Source organism: Ovis canadensis, chromosome 11, assembly GCF_042477335.2.
Source record: "Ovis canadensis isolate MfBH-ARS-UI-01 breed Bighorn chromosome 11, ARS-UI_OviCan_v2, whole genome shotgun sequence".
NCBI classification, from domain to species: Eukaryota; Metazoa; Chordata; class Mammalia; order Artiodactyla; family Bovidae; genus Ovis; species Ovis canadensis.
The window spans coordinates 61,386,235-61,411,607 of record NC_091255.1 but is presented as its reverse complement, the minus strand read 5'-3'; the positions used below and the strand labels follow the sequence as shown (position 1 = coordinate 61,411,607).

Sequence of the window (25,373 nt, the reverse complement as noted above, 5' to 3'; positions counted from 1 at the left end):
GCCCTGAGCACCCCAATCCAGCATCCTTGCCTCTACATCTCCTGTCCGAGTAGAGCCAGTGGGAGAGGTCCTGGGAGGAGTGATCACAAAACAAAAAGTGCAGGGAGGACATCCAAACAGATTGGAGAGACCGTGGGAGACGGGGAGAAACCCCTCCCCCGCAAATTTTATCATCACAACAGAGTTGTGTTTCTCAAGACAGATTGTTCTACGTCTCTTGATATGATAAGATGCTAGAACTATCTGGTCTGACTCAGACTTTGGGGATGGAGACCAGCTTGACCAAGGGCAGCTCTTGAGAAGCCTAGGGCAGTTTATCAGGATGCAGGGAAGGAATGGGGGGGGCAAAGGATGTTGTTGCAAAAGAACTTTTGTATAAACTGGAGAAAATGTCTGTTTTTCATATCAAGGAATGAAAGGCCCGATAGAGACTGAGAAACACTGACGTCCCTGCTGGCCCCACCCTGGCTCACATGTCACCCAGAAAGTCTGCACCCCCAGCCAGGGTTCTTAACCTTTGGATCACAGCCACCTCTAAGAATCTGATCAAAGCGTTAGGCCATCAGCATCCAGTAACACCCGTGTATGCACAGGCACACGTGCAATTTTGCATTCTGTTTGGGCGTTCACAGACTCCCTCAAACCTGTCAGAGGCCCCTGGCACCCCAGCTGGATGTCTCAGGTCTGCTACCATCTAGGAACCGATGGCGGTGGGGTGGCTGCAAGTGCCCCTTGAGCGCCTTGGAGCTCAGCCCCCTGCCACCCAGCAACACTGGGAGTTCCCAACCCTCTTTGTCCTTGGACCCCCAGCCCCTCCACACCAGGAGGGACTTCCAGACCCTCAGAACCCCACCCCCACTGGCCAGTCCCCAGCCCGCCGGCTCCCTGGGTTGCCAGGAGGAGGGAGGCGCGGGCGCTCCCCCCGGGCACACACACAGTTAATCCTCGGCGGCTGCTGTTTGGATAAAATGCGCTGGGAGCGTTCGAGGCTCCGCGGCCGCTCACATCTGGCCGGGATTTGCTCCTTACACGTCTGTCCCGCTTTCTTCGGCTCTTCCTCTACTTTCGAGAAACCGCGTTTCCGCTTCTGGCCAAAGAGACCTCGGAGTCCAGGCGATCCAGGTGCCGGGAAGAGGTCGGCTGTTGCCTGCACCACCTCCCCTCCCACCCCCGCCCCCTCCCCCGCAAACTTTCAGGGCCCTCTGTTCCGGAGGACTTTTTTTTTTTCTTCCTGCTTGCTCTCTCCTTCGACAAGTCTGGTCTTCCCTCGACCTGGCCGGGAGGAGGCTCCGCCGCCGGGAGATGCTGTAAGAGAGGCCGCGGGGAGAACGCGGGCGCCCCGCTCGCTCCCGGACGCCGGTGGTTGGCGGTAGGTAGCCTGGTGGGCGGGGTGTGTGTGCGGGGCGAGGGGCTCCTTTTTCTGGCTTCAGCATACCCAGAGAACCGGTACCTTGACTGGGGCGGGCCGCGGGTGAGGAGCGTAGTGGGAGCGGTCGGGGCACTTGCTGCCGAGGGGCAGAAAGACCAGTTGCGGGAAGGCTCCGGTGCGGGTTCCTGCTGCTGCCTGCCTTGGAGACTCCACGGAGAGCCGTGGCCGTGGTCTCCCTCTGTGGCCAGGAAGCAGGAGGCTCCGTGGCAGATGCTGTTGGGAATGGCTGGTTTTGTTTGTTTGTTTTAGTCCCTAAGTGGTGTCTGACTCTTTGCGACCCCATGGACTGTAGCCCGCCAAGCTCCTCTGTCCATGGGATTTCCCAGGCTAGAATACTGGAGTGGGTTGCCATTTCCTCCTCCAGGGGATCTTCCCAACCCACAGATCCAACCCGCATGGTCTTGCATTGGCAGGCGGATTCTTTACCACTGAGCCACCTGGGAAGCCCCTGGGAATGGTTGGACCTCCCTTGATTTTTGTGGCGTGTTTACATTGCTTCAATCTTCTCCCGGTGTGAAAAGGAAAGGAATGATACCCAAGTTCCCCCTCTACCCCTGGTGGGGAGCCCCTGCCCCAATATCTCCTGGGTCACGTGAGAGCCAGCCTTGCCTGTGGGCAACTTGGACCCCACACAGAACAGGGAATGCTGACTTTGGCCCCTGCATCTAATGGCTTTGGTGCTCCTGGAGGGGATCCAGTCTGGACAGGAAAAAATGATGTCCCTTTCCCGGGGACCCTCTGGTCTGCTGGCATCACGAAGGTGGCCCTGGTTGGGGCTGGAGTCGCTCAGCTGCCCTTAAGCCTCTGGACGGCACATGCCTCTTGGTGCAGCACGAAGTGCCAGCATCTCCACAGCACAGGTGTGAGCCCACCTGTCCAGGGCACACATGTCATGTGAGCCTGGGCCCTGCCGTGCACAGCTGCTGTGTCTTCCGTGGGACCCCGGCGTGCTTCCGGCTGACCCACTCAGGGGGACGGACCGCTCTGTGACTTGTTCCTGTCTCTTCTCTCTTTCACTTGGTTTCTAAGAACAGAGGCAGTTTGGCACACTAGGAGTTTCCTCCTTCCAAGCTTTGAAAATGGGGAGTGTCCTGAGAAACTGAGTTTTCTCAACCGCCAGCTACATCCTGGGTCCCCGGGGGGAGGATGTGAGGTCCTCAGAGGCTGCTGGACCTTTGCTTTTTATAGTTCAGGGAAGCACGCGGACAGCCCCACGTGCAAGGTCACACATAGAGGCACTTGACTGTGTGTGCTGCTGGGAGAGGCCGGGGAAGAAGTACATGCTCCACGAGGCCTGCTCACTGTCCCTGCTGACCAGAGAGGCCAGAAACACACGGGTGAAGGGGAGATGGGGGACTGAAAGACACAGGTGAAGGGGAGATGGGGGACCAGAGGGCTGAGCTGTCCTCTCCCACCCTGCTTCTCCACTCTCCTTCTTAACCTGAGCGCTAAGAGGAGCTTAGGGATGCCCCAACAATAATAGTTGCAGTATAAATGATGACAGTGCGCGTGCGTGTATCTGTGTGTTTCCCACACAGTAAGCAATGAGCAAATGCTGATTCTCAACAATTCTACCAATGGTACTGTCATCCCTGATAAGCTCAGAGAGACTGTGGCTTGCCCAGAGGCAGTAGGTGGAGGACCTGAGGCCTGCATCTCTGTGCCCAGAGAAGGGATGTGACTTGCTCAAGGATGTGCAACTTTCCAAACAGAGGCTAGAAAACCTAAGCTTCTCAAGTTTGCAGATTTCTACTTCCCAGCTGCCCACAGAGAAAGTTCCTTGGGGCCAAGACAGCCAGGTTCTGCTTCCCAGGGACTCTGGCCCTCTCCTCGGGCTCTCTACCCCCTTCCTTTTCTCATCTTGAGTCTCTTGGGATGCCAAAGTGAGCAGCGGGTCAGGAAGACAGAGAAATGCAGGTGCCAGAGGTCTTGGATGGGCCATCTTTCAGCCGGAGGACACCGCTGCCTGTCTGGGGCAGGTGCAGCCAGCCAGCGAGGGGCATGCTTGCAGGTGGGAGCCGAGAAAGCCGACATGGCCTCGGGAAGCCTGCAGGCAACTCCCGCCTCATTCCTGGGACGTAACCTCCCTATTCAGGGCAACCAGCACAGCATAATTCTTTTGGAACATGCTTCTTTCTGTTCTTCCTGGTGCCTCTCTCCCTTCCCTCCACCCGCACCCCCCTCCCAGCTGTAATTAGCATGACTCATAAACCAAATATTCTGGCATTGAACTTTACCCATCAAAACAAAGATGAAAAGAATTTCATAGATACAGTCGTGCTGCTGGGCGCCCTCCCTGGACGTGAGCTGGTTGTTGGGTTTTTGTCTTCAGGGGCTGGACCCTTGTGTGGGTCCCTGTTCCCGGAGTTGGGGGTGGCTGAGGCTCCAGGATCGTAGGCGAGAGGTGGTAGTTTGCAAAGTAGAGGAAGAATAGAAAGTTTCCCTTCTATTATGGTCCCCACATTCTGCTTACAACTTAAGGTAACTCTGCCTGCTCAGCCACTAGAGAGAGAAATGGCTGTTTTGGAAGCAGCCTTGTCCCCCCGCTCTGAGAGCCCAGCAACCTTCAGTGGGGGCGATGGCATCCCAGGACACTTCATCTTGGTGGTGTAACTATCACGTGTGCTAAGGCTAATTATTTTCTTCCTGTTTTTACCTGCTGAAATCTGCCTTCTCATAAAGTCAAATGAGACAGGGCAGCTTCCTTGATGGGACTCTTGACATCTCCTTGAACTGACCTCTCCCACAGTGCGAGGGACCACCTGCTCACATAGAGAAGGATTTGGAAAAGGACCATCAGAGCCTGACCAGGTGCTTCCTTCCGTGCTCTTGGGGCAGCCCAGGGAGCCGGTCCCCTGGGTCCTAGGATTTGGGATCCCTGGGGCCCTGCCTGGGCATCCCCGGCCTGGCAAGACCAGTTCTGCTCTTAACTACGGACATGCAGAAGTGGGCACGCTGGCTCTTCCCCTCCTCCCCAAGCCCATGGTGAAACTTTTGCCGCTGTGGGCTGTGACCTCTGACCTTCGTCTTCCTGCTTCATGGAGAGCGGCTTGGTGCCATGAGCAGGTGTGGGAGCTCTTGAGACTTTGGGGGCATCTTTATCTCTGAGTCCTCATCAAGGTTGCAACCGAGCAGTTGGAGGCAGAAGCAACTCCCAAACCCTGTGAAGCCCCTCATCCTTCCCCATGCTTGCTTCCCAGTACTGAGTTCAAAGTGGAATGGGTGTGGGAGGCCCCCCACTGCCCACCCAGCTGTCCCTGGCCTGCCCAGAGGCCTTTGGAGTGAACTCCTCTCCAGCTTTGGACGGCACAGGCATAGTCCTGTCCCAGCTTCCTGTCTCATTCAGGATGGCCATCAGGAGAGCTTTGGGCCTGCCTGCCCCTCCATGTCTGACCACTTCCCTGCCTGACCATCTCCTTGGCTCGGGTAGAAATTTTCCTTGAAATGAGCTGGAGCAGAGCAGGAGCCTGCGGGCAGGGATGCAGGATGGGATAGGAGGCAGACAGGCAGAGCGGCCGTGGAGCACCGGTGTGGGGGAGCCTGTGGACCCCAGGTTCATGGTGTCTTGTGCTGGGTCAGACGTTGCTGTTGGCCACTGGTGGATCCCCACTTGGGGCAAGGCCCCAAACCCTTTGCCTCCCTTGCACCCCCTCCCCAAGTGGGGACATCTGGTTACCAGCCGCCCTCTGCCCTGGGGACCAGCACAGGAAAAGGACCTCGCCTGGGAAGGCTGCCAGCCCTGGTGGAGCTGCGGGCGGGTGCAGGCCAGACGTTGGTTGGGCTGGGCTCTGCCCCTCTGCCTGCAGGTTCTGAGGCTGGTGGTCAGGGTGGGTGACTGGGGTGTGCTCGGAAACACTTGGGCTCTTTCTGCTTGTGAAGAGTCTGAAGTGAGTTCTGGTGAGAGATGGGTGGATCTGGGTGGGGTTCAGAGTGGCCCTGGCTCTCAGGTTTTCCAGCATTCAGGACATCTATCCCTCACCTTCCTCTTCTCCCCACCGCCCTTTTTTTTTGGCTGCACAGTGTATCATGCAGGATCTTGGTTCCCTGGCCAGGGATCAAACCCACGCCCTCTGCAATGGAAGAGCAGAGTCTTAACCACTGGACCACCAGGGAAGTTCCCTTTCTCCCTCTATTTAAGATATAGTTATGAGGACAAGGGACTTCCCTGGTGGCTCACATGGTAGAATCTGCCTGCAATGTGGGAGACCTGGGTTCCATCCCTGGGTCAGGAAGATCCCCTGGAGAAGGATCTGGCTACCCACTCCAGTATTCTTACCTGGAGAATCCCATGGACAGAGGAGCCTAGTGGGCTACAGTCCATGGGGTTGCAAACAGCTGAACATGAGTAAGCAACTCACACTTTCACACGAGAACAAGACCCATGGTACTGTAATCTGGGTAGACCCATGAGAAAGAGACCCTGAGAATGTCCCATGGAGCAAGCAGAGCCAGGCCTTGGAAGCTGGGGAGCTGTGCTGGAGTTCGATGCCTGCCCTTTCTACTTTGTTCCCTTCTGATACTGTATTCTTCTCCCGGTTCCCTCTCTGCAGGGACCTCTCTGGGGCCCCCACACCTGACCCCAGGCAACCTCTGAGGGACAGGCAGACACAGGGCATACTCAGTGCACCCCCAGTGTCGATTATTATTATTATCTTTTGGCCACTCCATGCAGCATGCGGGATCCTAGCTCCCTGACTAGGGATTGAACCTGCACCCCCTGCATTAGCAGCACAGAGTCTTAGCCACTGGACTGCCAGGGCAGTCCCCCAGCGCTGATTCTGTACACCATTCCCCTCTGCGAGCTGCACTCAGCCTCAGACCCCTTTGCTTCTGAGCATCAGAGGGCATGGGGATCGGGGTGGGACGTTCACCACGCCTGTGAGTTGTGGGCTTCCCTCTTCCCTCCCCTCCAGACTTCACCCATGCACCATTTGCTCTCTACTGTGCAAGAGCAGGGCCCTCAACATGTACATTCAGTGGACCACAGCCCCCACGCCCTTCCATTCTGAGGTGTGAGGGGGGGTTCCTGGTGATTCTGTGCCTAAACCCAAAGGAGTTCAGCTCCAGTGGTGGGCATTAAGATGCGGCCCCAAGAGATCTTAGCACATCACTTTGATGAGACGGTTATCAGGGATGCCCCGGCGCCCTGCATGGTGCTGGGCCTGGGACAGGCCCTCAGCAATCTGCTGGAGGGATGGACATGAGGGTTCAGCTGGGGGGATAATTTCCACAGGGCCGGGGGCCGCTGCTGCTGTTACCGAGGTAACCGAGGGAGCTAAGCAAGTGAATGCCTGCCCAGAAGGTGGGGGCCCCCCGCTGGACCATGGTTTGGTAGAGCCAGCCCGTCCTACCTGGCTTCTTCCTGGAGGCCCCGTGAGGCTCAGCGGCAGGAGCTCTGCTGTCAGGCACCCCTAGGTCTCACCTGAGCTCTAGCACCTGCCACAGCAGGGCCTGAGTGGGTGACTCCCTGACTCAGCCCATTTCTTCCTTGGAGAAATCGAAGTGGCTGTAGGGGTCAGGTGCAGTAGCCTCCGTAAGGTGTGTGCCCAGAGCCTAGCACGCAGCAGGTGCTTAACCAGTGGTCACGGTGGAGCTTTGTTAGAAGCAATCTCTGGTAATTGACAGGGCTGCTCACGTGCCCATTAACGCGCCTGACCGTGCCTGACGATGGGCTCATGGGTTTTTCTCCATTTCCTCCTCTTTGATGGCTGCAGGCAGCTTCCTTCAGTAGCGAGTCACCAGTGACTGGTGTGTGAAAGGCAGAACCAATCCCCTGCTTCTAGAGAACCTGTTCCCTCCGGCTGGCCTGATTCTAGCCCCACTCCAGTGCCTTCTTCCGCATAACCGGTACCCACGGTAACTCCAGGGTTCTGCTGCCCGATCGCAGCACTGTGTCTTCTTCTTTTTCCATCGCATTGCTAGAACCCAGCCCTCTTCCTGGTGCTCGGCAGACACTCAACACACACTTGTGAAAGAACGTGGGACTTTAGCCCGAGGACAATTTATATTCCACAGAGTCTGGCTTGAGCCCCAAACTCGCCACAGCATCCCCAAGCCCCTCCCCCATTCTCCTTTCCCTCGCATAGACTCAGATTCTTCAGAATAAACAAAATGATCTCTCAATCCCCAGGGTGGGGCTTCTTCGTCATCTTTCTAAGTGGAAAATAATGTGTACTTAATGTGAAAAAATATGTGACTATTATAGGGGAAAACCCCAGAGACACTAAAATAAGCAAATGGCAAACATCCATATTTTCATCACCCGGAGACAATTGCTGTCAGCAGCCAGGTGGGTGGCCTTCGGATCTCTGCAGTTACTGTATGTGCGTGTGTGGGTGTGTTTTTATGTACATTTGTTTTCAACCTGCATTTTAAACCCATCAGCATTTTATGAACATCTTTTCATGCCCGTAAATACTCATCTGTTGACAGAGGTCAGTCCTTGGTGCTGCTGGCTGAAGTTGCCCACCTCCCAGCATCATTTATTTATTTGCTGCTAAGTTGCTTCAGTTGTGTCTGACTCTGTGCAACCCCATAGACGGCAGCCCATCAGGCTCCCCTGTCCCTGGGATTCTCCAGGCAAGAACACTGGAGTGGGTTGCCATTTCCTTCTCCAATGCATGAAAGTGAAAAGTGAAAGTGAAGTCGCTCAGTCGTATCCGACTCTTAGCGACCCCATGGACTGCAGCCTACCAGGCTCCTCCGTCCATGGGATTTTCCAGGCAAGAGTACTGGAGTGGGTTGCCATTGCCGTCTCCGATTTGTTTATTTAAATGCCTTTAAATGGAGCATGTGTTTCCTGGTTTGTCACAATCTCCACCCTCCCTATGACATTACACCCAAGACCACGGTCAACGGCTAAAGGCACTTGAGTTTGTCGCCCTGACAACCACCTCATTTTTTAGCTTTCCATTGTGTGGATGTACTATCATTTGATTGGATGGCTTTTGCAGGATCTTGGAGGTGGTTTGTAACTTTGGTTGATGGAGGCAGTGGGTTGCAACTCTTATTTTTCTTTGCAGTTTTTTTCTTTTTGGATCTTCGCTGCTGCTCGTGGGCTTTCCCTAGTTCTGGTGAGTGGGGGCTGCTCTTCGTGGAGGTACAGGGCTTCTCCTCTGGTGGTGCACGGGCCCTAGGGATGCGGCTTCAGTAGCTGTAGCACCCGGGCGCACGGGCTTAGTTGCCCCACGGCATGTGGGGTCTTCCTAGACCAGGGATAGAATCTCTGTCTCCTGCACTGGCAGGTGGATTCTTAACCGCTGGACCACCAGGGAAGCCTGTAACTCTCTTTTTTGAAGCAGAAGGCTTTGAGTGCTGATAAGAGGAGCATTTGAGGCAAAGACGGCTACCTGGTTACACCAGGACTCAGCATTCTGATGACATGTAATAGTGTGTCCCTGGCCACTCTCCCCACTTCCCTTCTCCCCCTACTGCAGACCACCCACGTTCCAAATTAGAGACAGATCTGAACACACTGGCTTGAGTCCTCTTTGGATGATGGCTCTGCTACTTGAGAAGGCCTGAAAGGGAGTGCGAAATTCAGTCAGTACTGAAAGTCAGACTCCAGACCCTGGAGATGCTTGTGAAATGAGATGCATCTCCTGTGTGTTGAGGACCTCCTAGCCTGTGAGTGGACCAGACAAGAAAGCTGCTCTGTGCCAGATGCTGGGGGAGGAAACTTCCTGGAGGAGGTGGCATTGGGCTGGGCTCTGAAGGACACGGCGATGGGGAAGGTGGTGGGAGAAAGATATGGAGGATGAGACCGTGGTGTGACTTGTGTTGGGACTTCCAGTGGCTCTAGGTGGCTGGCGTGAAGGATACAGGTGCAGGGGTGGGGATGAGGGGCCAGAGATGAGACGGGAGATAGATGGTGAAGCTCAAGAGTTTAAACATTTCCTTTATTTTCATGGGAAGCCGTTGGGGCCAAGGGTGGCATTCAGATGTGCAGGTTTGAAAGTGGCCTCCGGCAAGCAGTTTGAAAGGCAGAGGAGAGACAAGTGCAGGGCTGAGAAAAAAGCGGTGATGGCACCCTAGATGGGGAGAGAAGACCTTCAGGAGGCCTGGTGATGGTGCAGGAGAAGTAGGGGTCTAGGGGTCTCCCAGGTGCCAGCCTGGGGCCCCTGTGTGAACAGCTGTATGTGCAGGAGCAGGAGCAGGGCTGCTGGGGGCTGAGGGAGAAGACAGGAAGCTAACAAGGGGCTCGAGCATCCTAAGACAGAGTCAGGAGATCTGGTCTGAACACCTGGACACCTGGGTCTGGACCAGCACTGTCCAATAGGGCTTTGCGACCACGGTCGTGTGCTCCCAGCTGTGCTGTCCAAGAGGGGAGCCGCTTAAGATGTGCTGAGTGACGGAGAACGGAAATTTTCACTTTGTTTAGTTGTCATTAATGTATCTGGCTCCAGGGGCCAGACCCTACTGTTCTGGAGAGCGCAGGCCCAGAGCTTGATGATCAGGGATGCCTGCTGGGGACAAGGATCGAGGAGCCATCTGCTGAAGCCATCGTATAGGAAAAGACGGGCAGAAAGCGTTTGGAGTGAGAGGGGCTGAGAGCTGAGGAGACAGTCTGGAAAACACCTGTCTCTAAAGGGGAGGTCGCGCAGGGTAAACACTGGGAGACAGGGTGGGCCGGAGCGGAAGTGGAGAGGCGGGTGGTCATGTCCGGCAAGCGCTCTGCAGCACACACGAGAGCAAGAGCCGTCTGGGCTGGATCGAGAGGCGGCGGGACTGTTGGATGCTGAGCTAAATTGGATCAGGAGGCGGTGGGACTGTTGGATGCTGAGCTAAATTACACTCTTGACTTAGAAGCCACTAGATGCGGGACAACAGTCTACCTTTTGCCAAGCTCCCCCCGCCCTGCCCCGTCCCCAGAGATGGCTGTAAAACGCGGCAGTGATTTTCGGGTCCCAGAAAATTGAAAACGGTTGTGCTGCTTGTAAAAGGGATAGTGCGTTGGCCATGGAATTCCCAGCTACTTCCCAGCCTCCGTCTTGGGGGCGGCCAGCCCTCTGAGGGTGTCCCCGCTGCGGGGCAGTGGGCCGGGGGCCAGGCCACCTGCAGCGCGGGCTCCGGCGAGGCACGAGCTGTCAGTGGCTCCTCTCTCGCGCACGGTTCTCAAAGCAGGGGCAAGCCTGCCGCCCGAGGCCTCACAGCTGGGAGGTGATCTAAGGACAGGGCTCTAGTCAAGGAAATCTTTGTTTGCACTGGGGAGGCTGGGCTGGCCAGGTGCCCCCGAAGGCCTGCCGCCTGCAGCCCACGTGGTCTCCTTGTTTGCAGGGCCTGGGCAGAGATTCAGGCAGTGTCTGCTCTCAGCTCCAGGTGAGCTCTTTCTGGTCTAGGCACAGAGTTGACCCAGGAGAGGATGGAGATGTTTCAGGATGGGGAGGAGGCCTGGCCCATCTTACCTTCGCTGTGTGGTCCCAAGTCAGCGCAAAGGAAACCCTCGCTTGTTCATCAGCAAGTAGCCCTGGAAGACTTCATTGCCATCCCTGGCCTTGGGCTTTGGAGGGAACAAATAAACCCCCAAACCTTAAGAAAATAAACCCTCTTCCTCTCAGCCAGAGAACAGCTTTTTGGGAAAAGGAGAAGAAGGAGATTCAGCAAGGGAGATGGGCGCCAGGACACCTTCATCTTTTGGGAAAGGCTCAGCTGACCCCCAGTTGACCAGCGCACGCGTGCGTGTCTGCTCACTTGCTTCAGTCACATCTGGCTTTTTTCTACCCCAAGGACTGTAGCCCGCCAGGCTCTTCTGTCCATGGGATTCTCCAGGCGAGAATACTGAGTGGGTCAAAGCCGGTGCTCTGGGACAACCCAGAGGGATGGGGTGGGGAAGGAGGTGGGTGGGGGGTTCAGGATGGGGAGACACACACGTGGCTGATTCATGTCGACGTATGGCAAAAAACCCCACAATATTGTAAAGTAATTAGCCTCCAATTAAATAAATAAATAAAATTTTTTTTAAAAAAGGGAAACACACACACACAGAGAATACTGAACACATTCCCATGCACTCCTCTGGGTTATCTTCCCAACCCAGGGATTGAACCTGTGTCTCCTGCATCTCCTGCTTTGCAGGCGAATTCTTTACCTGACTGGAGTTTCTTTAATAAAGGATGCCCATCCCCCACCGCTGCTTCCTCTAGCGTGTTGGGAGGAAGCCAGAGAGGGCCCAAGACCAGCTGGGACTGCCCCATTACAGAAGGGAAAGTTAGATATGAATTGGGTTCCTGGGATTGGTGAGCAAACGTCATTAATCAAGTGGCGGTCACTCTGCCTTCCTCCTGCCCATCACTGGAGGAGCCTGGTAAATGGAAAATGAGTGTGAGGAATGGCTTCTGGGGAAGGAAAGCAGATACCACGTGTTAGGCAATCCTGATGGCCAGAGGGACACCCCAACATGGGGCTCTCTCCTTTCTGGGCACCCCAGGATCTGAGTCCAGGGGCCCTCTTGCAGCAGCTGGAGAGCTCTGAGCATCTCAACTGGAGAATTTCCGCCAGATGTCGAAGCAGAGAGGGCAGCCCCAGGGCTTCCTTTCTGGTGGAGAGGAGACCAGGGAGGGGAGGGGGGCAGGAGCAGATGTGCCGGTTGCTGGGCTGAGGGATGGATGATGCTGGGTTGAGACAGGCTCTGATTGGATGCTGAGTCAAGTCGCCTTCTTACCTAGAAGACAGTAGGTGTGGGAAGACATCCTATCTTAGGCCCAGTTTTCTTGGGAGATGTGTGTGAAATTTGGGGGTTGATGTCCAGGCCCTAGAAAAGCCAGACAAAGATATTTGTCTTGGGGGTGAATTGAGGTCTGGGGCCTGGCCAGAGCTCCTGGAAAGCGTCAGCTGGTACAGAGGAGCAGAGTCCTTCAGGAGATATTAAGCAGGGTTGGTGACTGATTCAGTGTGGCGGATATGTGAGAGGAAGGCATCTAAATGGCTCCCAGATTTCTGGCCTGCCGTTTGCTCATGCTTCCTACTCCCCCACCCCTCAGCTTCATGCTAATAGGAATGAGCTGCCCAATGGAGCTTTCTACGGTGATTGAAATGTTCTGTTCTCTGCCCTCCAGTATAGTAGCTCCCAGCTCCCCGTAGCCATTGAGACCCAGGAATGCAGCTAGCATGACTGGGAACAGAATTTACAATGATCTTTCATTTATTTTATCTTTTTTGGCCTTGCCATGTAGCATGCAGGGTCTTAGTTCCCCAAGCAGATATCAAATCCGTGCCCCCTGCTATGGAAGTGTGGAGTCTTCACCACTGGACTGCCAAGGAAGTCCTTAGAATGTTCTTTAATTTTAATTGGTTTAAAATGAAATAGCCACAGGTGGCTGGTGGCCACTGCCGGGCACAGCACGGGCCTAGAATGTCTCTCTCCATTTCTTTTTGTAGATGAGTATCTTTTTTCAATTTTTAGTTTGTTTCGTTTTGGCTGTGCTGGGTCTTGGCTGCTGAGCGGGCTCTTCTCTAGTTGCGGGGAACGGCGGCTAGTCTCTAGCTGGGGTGCGTGGGCTTCGCATTGCCTGGCCCCTGTTGCAGCCGAGCACCGGCTCTAGGGCCCGCGGGCTTCAGCGCATGGCTCAGTAGCTCTGGCTCCCAGGCTCATGAGCACATGCCTCAATAGTTGTGGTGCAAGGGCTTCGTTGCCCTGCGGCTCGTGGGGTCTTCCTGGATCAGGGATTGAACCTGTGTCTCCTACATTGGCGGGCGGATTCTTTACCACTGAGCCACCCAGGAAGCCTCCAGAATGTCTCGTTTTGAGTCAACATCTGCTGTGAGCTGTCTCCTTCACTGGCTGGTAATCGCCTTGAGGTTACGGGGTGTTTATAATCGGCAGTGGCATCCCTGCCTCCCAAGCTCTTGCCTGATGCTGTGCGCATCACCGGCATCCAGGAAACCGTGGCTGTGTTCAGTTTTCTGCTGAGAGGCAATTCCTGAGCTACATAGGCCATTTGGACTTGTCTTCTAAATTCCTTCTAATCCAGGGAGATCCCGGGTTTGTCTCCTCTCTCAGAGCAGCTGGTTACCTGATGATGATCAGGGAAGAGGGAAAACCATGGTTATAAAATGCTTTTGTCCAAGGGCACTGAGCTGGGTGTGGCCACAAGGCACAAGGCAAATATGTGGAGCCTGAGGGCTGGGAGTTCACCATCAGAACACTGGCTGACACCCTGGAAGTGGGCGGGCCCCCCAAAGTGCTGGGACCGATTTTTAAACAGATATAAAGAAACTTAGACTTGTGTATGAAAATCCTCTCCTTAAAGGCTTCACCTAGAAGATAAAAATAATTAACCAAGAAGTGTTCTCACACTTCCTGCCTTCCTCCAGACCCTGCCATTGACCCAATTCCTCCTTTTCCCCTCCCACCTACTGTTGGGGAGGAGGTTAAGCTGGAGGGGGATGGGGAGGGTTGAGGGAGAGAAGAGGAGCCGCAGGTCCTGAAGGGAGTGAGTGGTAGAAAAAGATGTTCATGGAATTGCCATGGAATCTGGCAACTGAGTGTCTTGCAGGGTTGGGATGGGCAAGTCCAGAACTTGAGTCATGTTGGAATCGACCTCAGACGCCTTGACCGCAAGGCAGCCAGGAGACTGGACCATGCAGGACCAGATTCAGAAGGGTTACACACCCCTGGCCGAGTCGTCCTGGGGGCCGCTTCCCGGACCTGCCTCGCTGAGCACAGCACGTTCTCCTGAGTCACCTTTCCGGGCTCCACACCCCCTCTGTTGCAGGGAACTTCGTTTCACTGGAAATCACTAAAGTGGGCCAGAGCCAAGTTTGGTTGGAAGTTGGGCAACACTGTTTTTTGCCCCAAAGTGAGTAAAATGATCATAGTGATGCTGACTTTGCTGTGGGACTTGGGGAAATGGTTCTGAAGATAGTTGCTTAGAGGGAAAGGTTTCAATCTGGGTTTGCCTTGGCTCCAAAGAGGAGGTCCTTGAGGAGAACCTCCAGCCTCTGCTGACCTCTCTCAGTCCGCCTGGCGCCTCCGACACTGCCGGGCCAGCACGGCTCCACCCCCGCCGATATCACCAGCCCTTCACCAGCTGCATCCTGGGCTCCGTCTCTTCTGACCCAGGTACAGAAAAATTCCCTTTCTAGACTTCGAAAGAGACATACCAACATGCAGAAGGGTGCTTCCATTGAGGGTGCAGGACTGATTCTCAACTGGGAGGATTTCTGCCTTATGGGGGACACATGGCAAAGTCTGGAGACGGTTTTCGGCTGTCACAACTGGGGGTGGGGTGGTGCTGATGGCATCGAGTGGGTGGAGTCTAGGGATACTGCTAAACATCCGGCAATGCACACACGACAGCCCCTGCCCCTCCCCCCACCCCACGACAAAGGCTGATCCAGCCCCAAATGTCCATGGTGCAGAGGCTGAGGGACCCTGGGGGCAAAGGAATCCAAGATAACTCTTTCCTTCCTCTTGCTGTTATTTTCCAACTTTCCCCAAATGAATTATATATTACTTTGGATTCAGGGGGGAAAAGATGTTTAAAGAAAGGAAAATCTCTTTTCCTTTCAAGTGATGCAAGTTTGGCATTGAAGAGGAAAACGAGGGTAATTATCAAGGCGCCAAGGAAAAACAGAGGAAATACAGAAATAGGGCAATAAACAAATTTGGAGAATTCAATCTGACAAATATTTGTCGAGTAGAGGGTGCTGCAGGATGCTTGGCGGGTCCAAGATGAACAAGACCATGTCCCAGGCCCAGAGGAGGTCACGGGTCTGCAGTGCAGAAACTTCGCGGCCAAGAAAAACTCTTTGCAGAATGAGACAATAAGAGAGACACAAACAACAAAGAGCAGGGGGAGTTGGTTCCAGTTGAGGGGCTGGGGGGCTTTCCTGGTGGCACTAGTGGTAAAGAACCCACCTGCCAATGCAGGAGACATAAGAGACGTGGGTTCGATCCCTGGGTCGGGAAAATCCCCTGGAGGAGGGCATGGCAACCCACTTCAATATTCTTGCTTGGAGAATCCTCATGGACACAGGAGCCTGGGGGGCTACAGTCCATGGGGTCGCACAGAGTCAGGCACAACTGAAGTGACTTAGCACACAGCCGTGTACCAGGTCTGGGAGACCTTCAGGAGGAATATGAAGCACCTGGTAGGGTCTTAGGTAGGATTTTGATGTGATCAGAAGGCAGCCTGTTGAATTCAAATCCAGCCCGATGGCTTACAAACTGGACAGCCTTAGGCTAATCAACTTTTCAATGTCATTTTTTCCTCACTGGTGCTTAGTCACTCAGTTGTGTCCGACTCTTGGCAACCCCATGGACTGTAGCCTGTCAGGCTCCTCTGTCCATGGGGATTCTCTAAGCTAGAATACTGGAGTGGGTTGCCATACCCTTCTGCAGGGGATCTTCCCAACTCAGGGATTGAACCCAGGTCTCCCGCATTGCAGGCGGATTCTTTACCATGTGAGCTACCAGGGAAGCCCTTCTTCGCTGGTAAATTTGGTATAATAATGAATGAGTATTGTCTCCTTCAAGGGTTCACTGCAGGTCCATCTGAGGCCTTTGGTGGGGTAAAACCTATTAATGAGGAAGTAATTTCAGAAGGAACCCTAACCCACAGGGTTGTATGGATGAATGGAAATGCTCTCGTGATCCCCAGCACCGGGCCTGGGGTGGAGCTGGGCTGTCAGTGGAGCGCGGGCTCTAAGCCACGTGGGCTTCAGTAGCTGCAGCGTACAGGCTCAGGGCTGTGGTGCATCGGCTTACTTGCCCTGCCGCAAGCGGAATCTTCCTGGACCAGGGACTGAACCTGTGTCCCCTGCATTGGCAGGCGGAGTCTTCACGACTGGGGCACCAGGAAAGTCCAGGAGAGATTCTTTTAATATGCGTTTTACGAATTACGCTTATAACTACAAACTTTCTTTGTGAAATGGAGGTGAGGTAGTGAACATTTTGAGTGGGGGGGGGGGGCTGGTTCCAACCAGTCTCTAAGTCATTGGGAAGGTCTCTGGGCCCTGACTCTCGGCAGGTAGAGAGTGTGGAGGTGGCGGGCCCAGCTAATCCACTGCAGGGGATGAGGGGTATGCAGAGAATTGAACAGGCGGTAGAAGTGTGGGTTGGGGGTTTGCGGGTGGGGTTCCCGCGGAGGCCAGCCTTCCTGGCTCCATCTCGTATCTCTGAGGACCCACTGGGAGCCTCAGCTTCCTTGGCTCTGGGTGCTGGTCCTCTGCTTCCCCCAGGTTTTCCTGACTTAGCATGGGGCTCCAGCAGGACCAGAGCATTCTGTCTTCAGAGCTAAAACAGCGAGCCCACTGACACACAGAAGAAAGAACAAAGCTCAGGGGCGGCACAGTGAGAGGGTCGTGCCCTCCCGGGCTGCAAGGTCTCGGAACCAGGGGAGGTGCAGTACGTCCACGGAGGCCCACGACGTGTGAAAGGAGCGTTCACCTGGATAGACGATTAGCAAGAAAAGCAGAACTCGTTCTCAGTATTTCCGTTCCCCTTAGACATGAAAGGAGGAATTAAAGAAAAATCAGAAAATCAGAAAGGACCTTCTGAGGCTGTTCCCTTGCTTTGATGCTTTGTTCCTCCCCCAAGAGGCCTGGTTTCCAGCCCCAGCCTGGCTGAGAAGGGGGGTGGGCGTTCTTACTCCCCCAGCTTCAGCCCTTTCGCTGCACAGTCCAGAGGGTCCAATTTAGTGTCATCGTCAGCCCTTTCCATGTTAAATTGTATGTTTTGGTGAACGAAATGGGTTGGGATTGACCACTGTCTTCCCTTCCATGATGGGAGGTTTTCCAGCCACCAGAAATAGCCGAGGTGCACGTGACTCCTGACTCCACATGCGTGTAACCCCCACGGCTGGCCCGGGTTAGCCAGGGTGGTAACGCTGACAGTAAGGAACAGGTGAGATGTTGTGTCTGTTTTAAGCTCAGGCGCTGCCCCCTAGTGGGCTCACTGGGAACCACCCCAGTGGTCAGCTCTTTCTAGAAGGACTATCTCAATCCTGGACAAAGAGGGTCCTGTCCAGAGTTTTTTGGAGAGACATGGAGCTGACTTCAATGACAATAAGTGCCCTCTGGGGCTGGGCAGACTCGCCCCCACCCCCGCATCAGATGCTCAAGGACACTCACTGGGAGCAACTTGACACCTTCTTGCACACCGGCCCCCACGGTGCCGGCTGGGGCAGAGTCACTGCACAGTGGACCCCCAAATTCATTCCGGATTTTGCTCATTGTCCTAACACGGTCAAGACACAATTATCTGCAGAGCTCAGGGTTGAGGGGTCTCCTTCCTGGGAGGCATGGGGGCGCTCGGCAGAGCCATGCTCAGCGGCCACAGGCAGCCGGGTGCTCCAGGGTGGAATGTGAGAGTCTGTGCATATTAAGTTTGTGAGTGTGCTGAGAGAGTGCATGTCAGGGGTGGGCACGCATGTGTGCCTGAGTGTACACACATGTGAGTGCATGGGAGTATACACGAGTGTGTTGGGTGTGCAAGTATGAACACAAGAGTATGGACTTGAGTGTTTTAAGTGTACTGTCTTGAGTGTGTGTGGAGTGTATTTGTGTATGAGTGTGTATTGACTGTGTGAGAGAGGGTGTGAGTATGTGTGTGTGTGGGCCTGTGTGTATGTGCGTGAACATGCACTGGGGTTTGTGTGTACGTGTGGGAGTGTGTAGCGAGGTATGTGAATGTGTTGAGTGTGTGTGTGTGATCACCCTCCCAGGAGGAGCGGCAGCAAAGCGCCTCCCAGCGTCGTGTCTGGGGCGAACTCCGCGGGCTTGTTCTCCCCGTGGGGCTCTTCCAACCCACGTCCTCCGTGTGTCTCCCCAGCAGGGCTCGGCGGGAAGATGGGCTCCCGTGGGCTGGGACTCGCGCTGGCGTGCTGTCTGCTGCTGGCCTTCGCCTGTGGTCTGGTGCTGGGCCGAGTGCCCCGTGGGCAGCAGGAACAGCAGGAACAGGAGGGGACCAGGGAGCCGCCGACGGACCACGCTGAGAGGTGAGGCCGCGGGGTGCGGGTGCTGGAGCTCCGGCTCAGTGGTGGGGATAAGGGCCGAGTCCGGGCGCCCCCAAGTGCTTGTTGACGGGAAGAGGAGAAGGGGCAGAGGCTGAGGAGCTGGGGGATGGAGGCAGCACACGCCTAACCCGGGCGTGTTACCTGCAACTGTGGATAGTAACCCAGCCTCATTCCAACCCCAGAGGAATGTGGGTCTGCCTGAGGTTCTGCAGTTACATCCTTAAAAAAAGAACATGCCACCCCCCCACCCCAGCCTTTGGTTTCTCTGCATTCTCATCTGTCCTTTGAGAGTATCTATTAGAGGTCTAAGCACCACCTGGAAGTAGAAGGCAGGGACGCTGCTAGACGGAGAGTGGGTCTCCACCACCCTGCTGTCTGATCACATTGCCAGGTGGGGGACCGTGGGTGAAGACTGACCCAGGAAGTGGTGGCCTTCCTTGAAAAGCTATGAATTTCTTCCTCGTGGCATTGTCTTCATATACCTGATAGCTCAATTGGTAAAGAATCTGCCTGCAATGTGGGAGACGTAGGTTCGATCCCTGGGTTGGGAAGATCCCCTGGAGAAGAGAAAGGCTACCCACTCCAATATTCTGGCCTGGAGAATTCCATGGACTGTATGGTCTGTGAAAGAGTCGGACACGACTGAGCGACTTTCACTTTACTTCATATACATATGCCTTCAGTGATACACAGACTCTAGGATCTTTGGGATATTTTGTAGGGATACATAAAACGCTTAGGATTACTGATGGAAATGTTGTTCATCAAACAAGAGGTCCTAGACACCCAGTGCTGGTTTTGAGTTTTTTCAGCACTTTTCACTAGTCAGCTTTGGGCTGACTTGATACTCAAGGCTTTGGGCTGTCTTGGAATATATTGGAATTGCATAGGTCTGGGGCAAAGGAACATCATTCTTGGGCCTTTCTGCTGGCTCAGACTTATAAAGACTCTGCCTGCAATGCAGGAGACCCAGGTTCCATCCATGGGTTTGGAAGATCCCCTAGAGAAGGGAATGGCCCCCCACTCCAGTATTCTTGCTGTAGAATTCCATGGACAAAGGCAGACTACAGTCCATGGGGTCGCAGAGTTGGACACGACTGAGTGACTCACCCTTTCACACACACAACAGCATTCTTGACCTTCGTCTTTTGTTCTCCTCCTCTTCCTCTTCCTCCTTCTTTTCATTCAACAAATATTAATCAAGTGCTGCTACTGATCTGGCCATCTGCTAGGCCTGGGGACACACACATGAATGACACAGTCTCTGGGCTCCAGGAACTCCAAGGCTGTGGCAGGACAGACACGCACGACCCACTTCAGTGAGGTTGGCTCTGCAGTACAAGTGTGTCCGCAAGGTGGATGTGGAGGGTGGGGGGATGGGGTGGGTGGGGGAAAATTAGGAGGAGAAGTAACTGGGTCTTGAAGGTCACTGGGCGAGCATCCCAGGCACAGAAGCAGGGGAAGCTGCCTGGCAGCCAGGGCAACACATGTGAAGGGCAACCTTTCCAGTGTCTGACTGTGTAAAGCTGGTGGGTCTTTTGAGTAGTGGGAGCCGGTGTTGGAGGGTGGAGGCTGGGAGGACGGGATGAGCCTGGTGGGGAAGGGTCTCTCTGGAGCTTCATCTATAGGGGAGTTGTGGAGAGACTGGCATTTCATGGTGTTCTAGAAAGAATTCTGGACGGTGGCAGAGCAGGGGATGAACTGGCAAGGGAGAGATGAATTCCAGGAGAGCATTCAAAATGCCAGTGGTCCCAGAAGTGGGGAGAGCCAAGGGCCCAGCTCCTGGAGGTACTTTGATGGTGGCCTGGGCTGACCCCTCAGGACTGCATGATTCTCAGAATGGAGCAGAGAAGCATCTGCAATGAGGCTGAGGGTCTCATTCTGGTCATGCTAGTCTTGCTGCTGCTGCTGCTGGCGACAGGGTTTGGAAAGAGAAGAGTCTAGGGACAAGCAGCAGTGAAGGGCGTCAATTTGGGACACTTCTTATGTGTGGGGCTCAGGGAATCTTTGTGGAGACTTCTGCTGGGAGGTGGGGGCAGGGTTTCCTCTGAGAGTCTAGGACTTGTTTAGTTGCGGAGTCGTGTCTAACTCTTTTGCACCCCCACATGGACTGAAGCCCGCCAGGCTCCTCTGTCCATGGGATTTCCCAGGCAAGAATACTGTTCCCCCGGAGAACCTGAGTCTCCTGCATTGGCAGATGGATTATTTACCACTGAGCCACGAGGGAAGCCCCTAGAGTTTGTAGGTAGCTGAGTTTAGGGCATAGAGATCCTTTTCCTGGATTGTCTGTGGTTTGAAAATAGGAGCGGAGTGAAACAAGGGGCTCACCCTTTGATGAGAGGGCTGAGCCACCTCCGAGATGGTGCTGCCACAACCGAACAGCTGCAAGCAGAGAGCACGGTGCAGTGCAGTATGACGCCGGGAGGTGGCAGCATGGAGCTGCTGCTCCCCGGGATCCTCAGGAGCCCCTTTCCTAATGTCAGGTTGTAAACAGGACCCTAGCGTCTCCAGCTGCTGCAGCTCCCAGGAATCCCACAACGTCTGGCTGAGCCCTCTCGTTTGCAAACAAGTCAGCTTAACACAGTGTCTTCCAGAATCCAGGAGGTCAGAGTTCCAAGTTAAGTGAAGCGAAATGAAGTGAAATTCGCTCAGTTGTGTCCAACTCTTTGTGAACCCATGGACTATAGAGTCCATGGAATTCTCCAGGCCAGAATCCTGGAGTGGGTAGCCTTTATAGAGTCCATGGAATTCTCCAGGCCAGAATCCTGGAGTGGGTAGCCTTTACCTTCTCCAGGGGATCTTTCCAACCCAGGGATCGAACTCAGGTCTCCCGCATTGCAGGCAGATTCTGTACAGTCCGAGCGACCAGGGAAGCCCTAGATACCTGAAGGGGAGGTTCATTCAAGGGCTGCCATGTCACGCCATCCAGAGACCCCTCCTAGAGGTGCCAGATTTCTCCCATGAAGCCTCCATCTTGCCGGGCCCTCAAGTTACTGCTGTTTTTGTTATCGTTATTTCCATGACAGTCACTGCAGTTAACGGAGGGCAGGGGCTCTTTCTGAAACTTCACCGAGGATCTCAGAGTTCACCAAGAGCCAGTGCAGCACATCTGGGAGAAAGATGTGGCTTCCCAGATGGCGCTAGTGGTAAGGAATCCACCTGCCAATGCAGGAGACACCAGAGACGCAGGTTCAGTCCCTGCATCTGGAAGATCCCCTGGAGAAGGAAATGGCAAGCCACTCTAGTATTCTTGCCTGGGGACTTTCACGGACAGAGGAGCCTGGCGGGCTACAGTCCATGGGGTCGCAAAGAGTTGACAAGACTGAGCACAGCGAGGGTGCAGCATATGAGTTGAGAGTAGCGAGTCAGGCAGCCCAGACCCTCTAGCAGGAGACGAGAGAAGAGTTCCTGGCTCTGAGAGCTTCTGGCTTTCACAGTGATGTCTTTACTCCCTTAGGGATGAAGAAGAGCATGAAAAATACGGCCCCAGGCAGGACGAGGAAGCCCCTGCTTCTCGGTGCCTCCGCTGCTGTGACCCTGGTACTCCCGTATACCAGGCCATCCCGGTGCCACAGATCAACATCACCATCCTGAAAGGTCGGGCACAGAGACCAGCCGAGGGCACCTTCCCCTGGGGAGCAGAGGGGGCGCTGCCCTGTCCTGATCGGAGGGCAGGGCAGAAGATGGAGTTAGGGAGGAGGAGGGGCAGGGGCAGATGGCTCCCTTGGGGCACTGAGCAGAAGCATGCTGTCATCCAATGGGGAGGAAGGAATTCCATTTCTGAGGCTCTGGTCTCCTTCCAAGAGGAGAGGTTGGGGAGGGGACCACGGGAGAAGGAGCCTCAGGGCAGCTCTGGGTCTCACCCCACCTGCATTTGCACCGAAAGCCTCAGGGTCATGCTCCTGCAGGCAGCACATCACCTCGCACAGCCCGGCACACCAGAGTTGGGAAGCCAAGTGGCCCGGGTCCTACATCCCCGGGGCCCTGTGTCTGCAGTTCATCTGCTTCGATAGCGCCGTGGGCCTGGCCGCTGCTCCTGTTGCTTTTGGATAAATGCTTTACGTTGCAGGGATTTTCCAGAAGGAAGAAAAAAAATTTTTTTGATTGCTTCTGGATGGAAACAGAATAATCCTTGAGGTTGCTTGACACTGTGTGTTTTCCCGTCCTGTTCAGGTGAGAAGGGCGACCGGGGAGACCGGGGCCTGCAAGGCAAATATGGTAAAACAGGGTCCATGGGTGCCAGGGGCCACACGGGACCAAAAGGGCAGAAGGGGTCCATGGGGGCCCCTGGGGACCGCTGCAAGAACCACTACGCCGCCTTCTCCGTGGGCCGGAAGAAGCCCCTGCACAGCAACGACTACTACCAGACGGTGATCTTCGACACGGAGTTTGTGAACCTCTACAGCCACTTCAACATGTTCACGGGGAAATTCTACTGCTACGTGCCCGGCATCTACTTCTTCAGCCTCAACGTGCACACCTGGAACCAGAAGGAGACGTACCTGCACATCATGAAGAACGCAGAGGAGGTGGTGATCCTGTACGCGCAGGTGAGCGACCGCAGCATCATGCAGAGTCAGAGTCTGATGCTGGAGCTGCGGGAGCAGGACGAGGTGTGGGTGCGCCTCTTCAAGGGCGAGCGGGAGAACGCCATCTTCAGCGACGAGTTTGACACCTACATCACCTTCAGCGGCTACCTGGTCAAGCCGGCCAACGAGCCCTAGCCACCTGCCAGCCTCCATCGCCACAGGCTCACCTCCCCTTCTCCCCGCGCCCCGCCCTGCTCCGCTGGACCTTCCCTACCCCCTCCGCCATCTGGAACCCCCCTCACCCACTCCTGATCAGCCCCTCCTGCACCCAGGTTTCCCAGGCCCCCCACACCCCCCTGCTTTGGCATTCGACATGACGCCCCTCACAGGAGCGGGAAGCAACGTTGGCTGGGTGGTCCCAAGCCTTGCTGTGTCCGCACGTGCCATCACCAGGCGGGTGTGCCTACGGGAGTTCCCCTCTGTGTACACATCCTTGAGTGAGACCCTCCCCCGACGTGCCCCCACGACAGTGACGCGCCAGGGTGTCCCAGAGCAAGCCACCCTTGCTCCTGCTGCTGGGAATAATTAAGCCAGCTCTAAAGGCTGTGAAAGGAGCAAAGTAAACCATGAAAAGAGAGGGAGGCAGTTGTTATTTCTGTCTTCCGCCGGCCCCGCTGGCTCCCAGGAGGGCCCTCTCTGCTTGAGGCGGCGGAAGGCTCCTGGTAAGACAAGATCTAAAGTGGATGCCGAGGGTATCCACTAGAGAGGAAACCACTGGCTTGATATTTTAGGCCACATACAAACCTTCTTGGGGGGCAGCTGGACTGATGTCCACGTCCTGTGGACATTCCTGTGGCTTGCCCAGGGGCTCAGCTGGTCTTTCTGAGCCACAATGGTGAAGGGATTTGAACTGGGTGGCAAATGTCAGCTCCTCAGAGGGGGCAACCATGCCCTTGGCCTCGTCCTCTGATTGGGGGAACAGTCTGCTCACTAGAAACTGTGGGCTTCTGGCAGCAGGTAGTTCTCTGAGCAGCAAAGGTCAGTGCAGCCCAGACAAGCCACGCATCCTTGCGTGGCTCTGCTCGCCGGCGCCCCCTATGCCCCACCCTGGCATCCTGGGCAGGGCTTCCACGCCTGTCACCCTAGCACAGGCTTTCTGTCCCTCTCCTCCAACGGGTCAGCTAAGGAAGGCTCAAGGGTCTCTGGTTTTGTAGCAGCTGTCATGATTGCACCATATTTTCAATAAAACCTGCTCATACACTATCTCAGAGTCCTACACTCCAGAGGGTTCAGCATCCAGCCTGCCAGGACCCTCCCCTGGGACCTCTTTGACCATCAGCCTAAGAGGGGGCTTTCCTGGGCCCCAGAGCAGGGGAGAGCTGGAAGGGACTGGAAGGCTCCCCGTTGCCTGTCTCCGGAGCTCCTGCACAGCTTAGCCTCTGAAAGAGGGCGTGTCCCCACCACCGGTGTCAGAGCCTCTGCTCTGAGTGGGGTGTGGGGGCGCTGCCCGGATCGGTGCTCTAGTTCTTGGCTGACTTTGGCCAGGCAGCCCTCCCCCACTCCTCTACATCAACCCCCCGGGGCGGGGTCACCCTGCCTGCTTGGGCCCTAGGCCCGACAAGAGGCCTCCTGTTCACGATCTGGTAATGCCCGATCTTGACCGATCCCTCTGCCCTCGCCGGGCCTGGCTGTGGGGTCTGGGGTCCCCACATCCCTCCCTCTGCTGGTCAGACTTTAAAAACTGTGTTTCTGTTCCTGCTGGTGAGCAGGGTGCCCGCCTGCTGCTTTGTGCTGCCTCGGTGCTCTTTCAGAAAACATTAAACTCGGAATTGTGTGTTTCAGCATCACAGCCTCATAATTTTTGGTCCTTGAGCTAAATCCTCCTCCTTTCTTTCTTTCTTTCTTTTTTTAAAAAAACGTTTAGTTATTTGGCGGCATCATGTCTTGTTTGGACACATGGGACTCTGTGTTGCAGCGTACAGACCCTCTAGTTGTAGCCCTGGGCCTAGTTGCTCTGCAACATGTGGGGTCCTAGTTCCCTGACCAGGGATGGAACCTGAATTACAAGGCAGATTCTTCGCCACTGGACCACCAGGGAAGTCTCAAATCCTCCTCTTTTCTATCCCCTCCCTTTCCCCCCCGGAACCCCACCTACTGTCCATTGGTGGCCTGGGAGCCTTTAGTTTGGAACCTGGGAACATGAGTACCCAGTGGCCATAGGCTGGGCCGCGAACTGCCTCATTTCTCACAGGAACGCATTTCACAGCTGGATGAGGCCCCATCGGACGCCCGGTAGGGGAACAGCCCTCCTTGCTTTTTTCAGCTTCCGGTGGCCCTACGTGTTCCATGGTTTGTGGCCACCTTGCTCCAGTTCCTGCCTACCTCTGTCTTCACGTGGCCTTCTTTCCCGAATCTCTTAAATCTCCCCCTCCCTTCTCTCCCAGTTGTTGGAATTAGGGC

At 55.1% G+C, this 25,373-nt stretch overlaps 1 protein-coding gene across 3 annotated transcripts; it reads left to right on the top strand.

Annotated features, from left to right (window-relative positions):
• Nucleotides 1-571: 571 nt before the first annotated feature.
• On the top strand, nucleotides 572-24,757 carry C1QTNF1 (C1q and TNF related 1). Of its 3 annotated transcripts, none has more exons than XM_069543869.1 (4): nucleotides 572-1,369; nucleotides 18,204-18,366; nucleotides 21,842-21,981; nucleotides 22,558-24,757. In XM_069543869.1, exons 2-4 carry the CDS (start codon nucleotides 18,218-18,220, stop codon nucleotides 23,106-23,108), a joined length of 840 nt encoding a protein of 279 aa, XP_069399970.1. In that variant the 5' UTR covers nucleotides 572-1,369; nucleotides 18,204-18,217; the 3' UTR covers nucleotides 23,109-24,757. The 3 variants fall into 3 exon arrangements, with proteins under 3 accessions (XP_069399970.1, XP_069399971.1, XP_069399972.1); XM_069543870.1 differs by having other exon boundaries at nucleotides 945-1,369; nucleotides 18,201-18,366; XM_069543871.1 differs by lacking the exon at nucleotides 572-1,369 and adding an exon at nucleotides 14,242-14,489.
• The last annotated feature ends 616 nt before the right edge of the window (nucleotides 24,758-25,373 follow it).

What these genes read in the sequence shown, in the direction of transcription:
- C1QTNF1 (XM_069543869.1), top strand. Translation starts at nt 18,218, where the DNA reads ATGGGCTCCCGTGGGCTGGGACTCGCGCTGGCGTGCTGTCTGCTGCTG. An exon ending in CCGACGGACCACGCTGAGAG is followed by an intron (nt 18,367 to 21,841) that starts GTGAGGCCGCGG and finishes TTACTCCCTTAG; the next exon opens with GGATGAAGAAGAGCATGAAA. An exon ending in CAACATCACCATCCTGAAAG is followed by an intron (nt 21,982 to 22,557) that starts GTCGGGCACAGA and finishes CGTCCTGTTCAG; the next exon opens with GTGAGAAGGGCGACCGGGGA.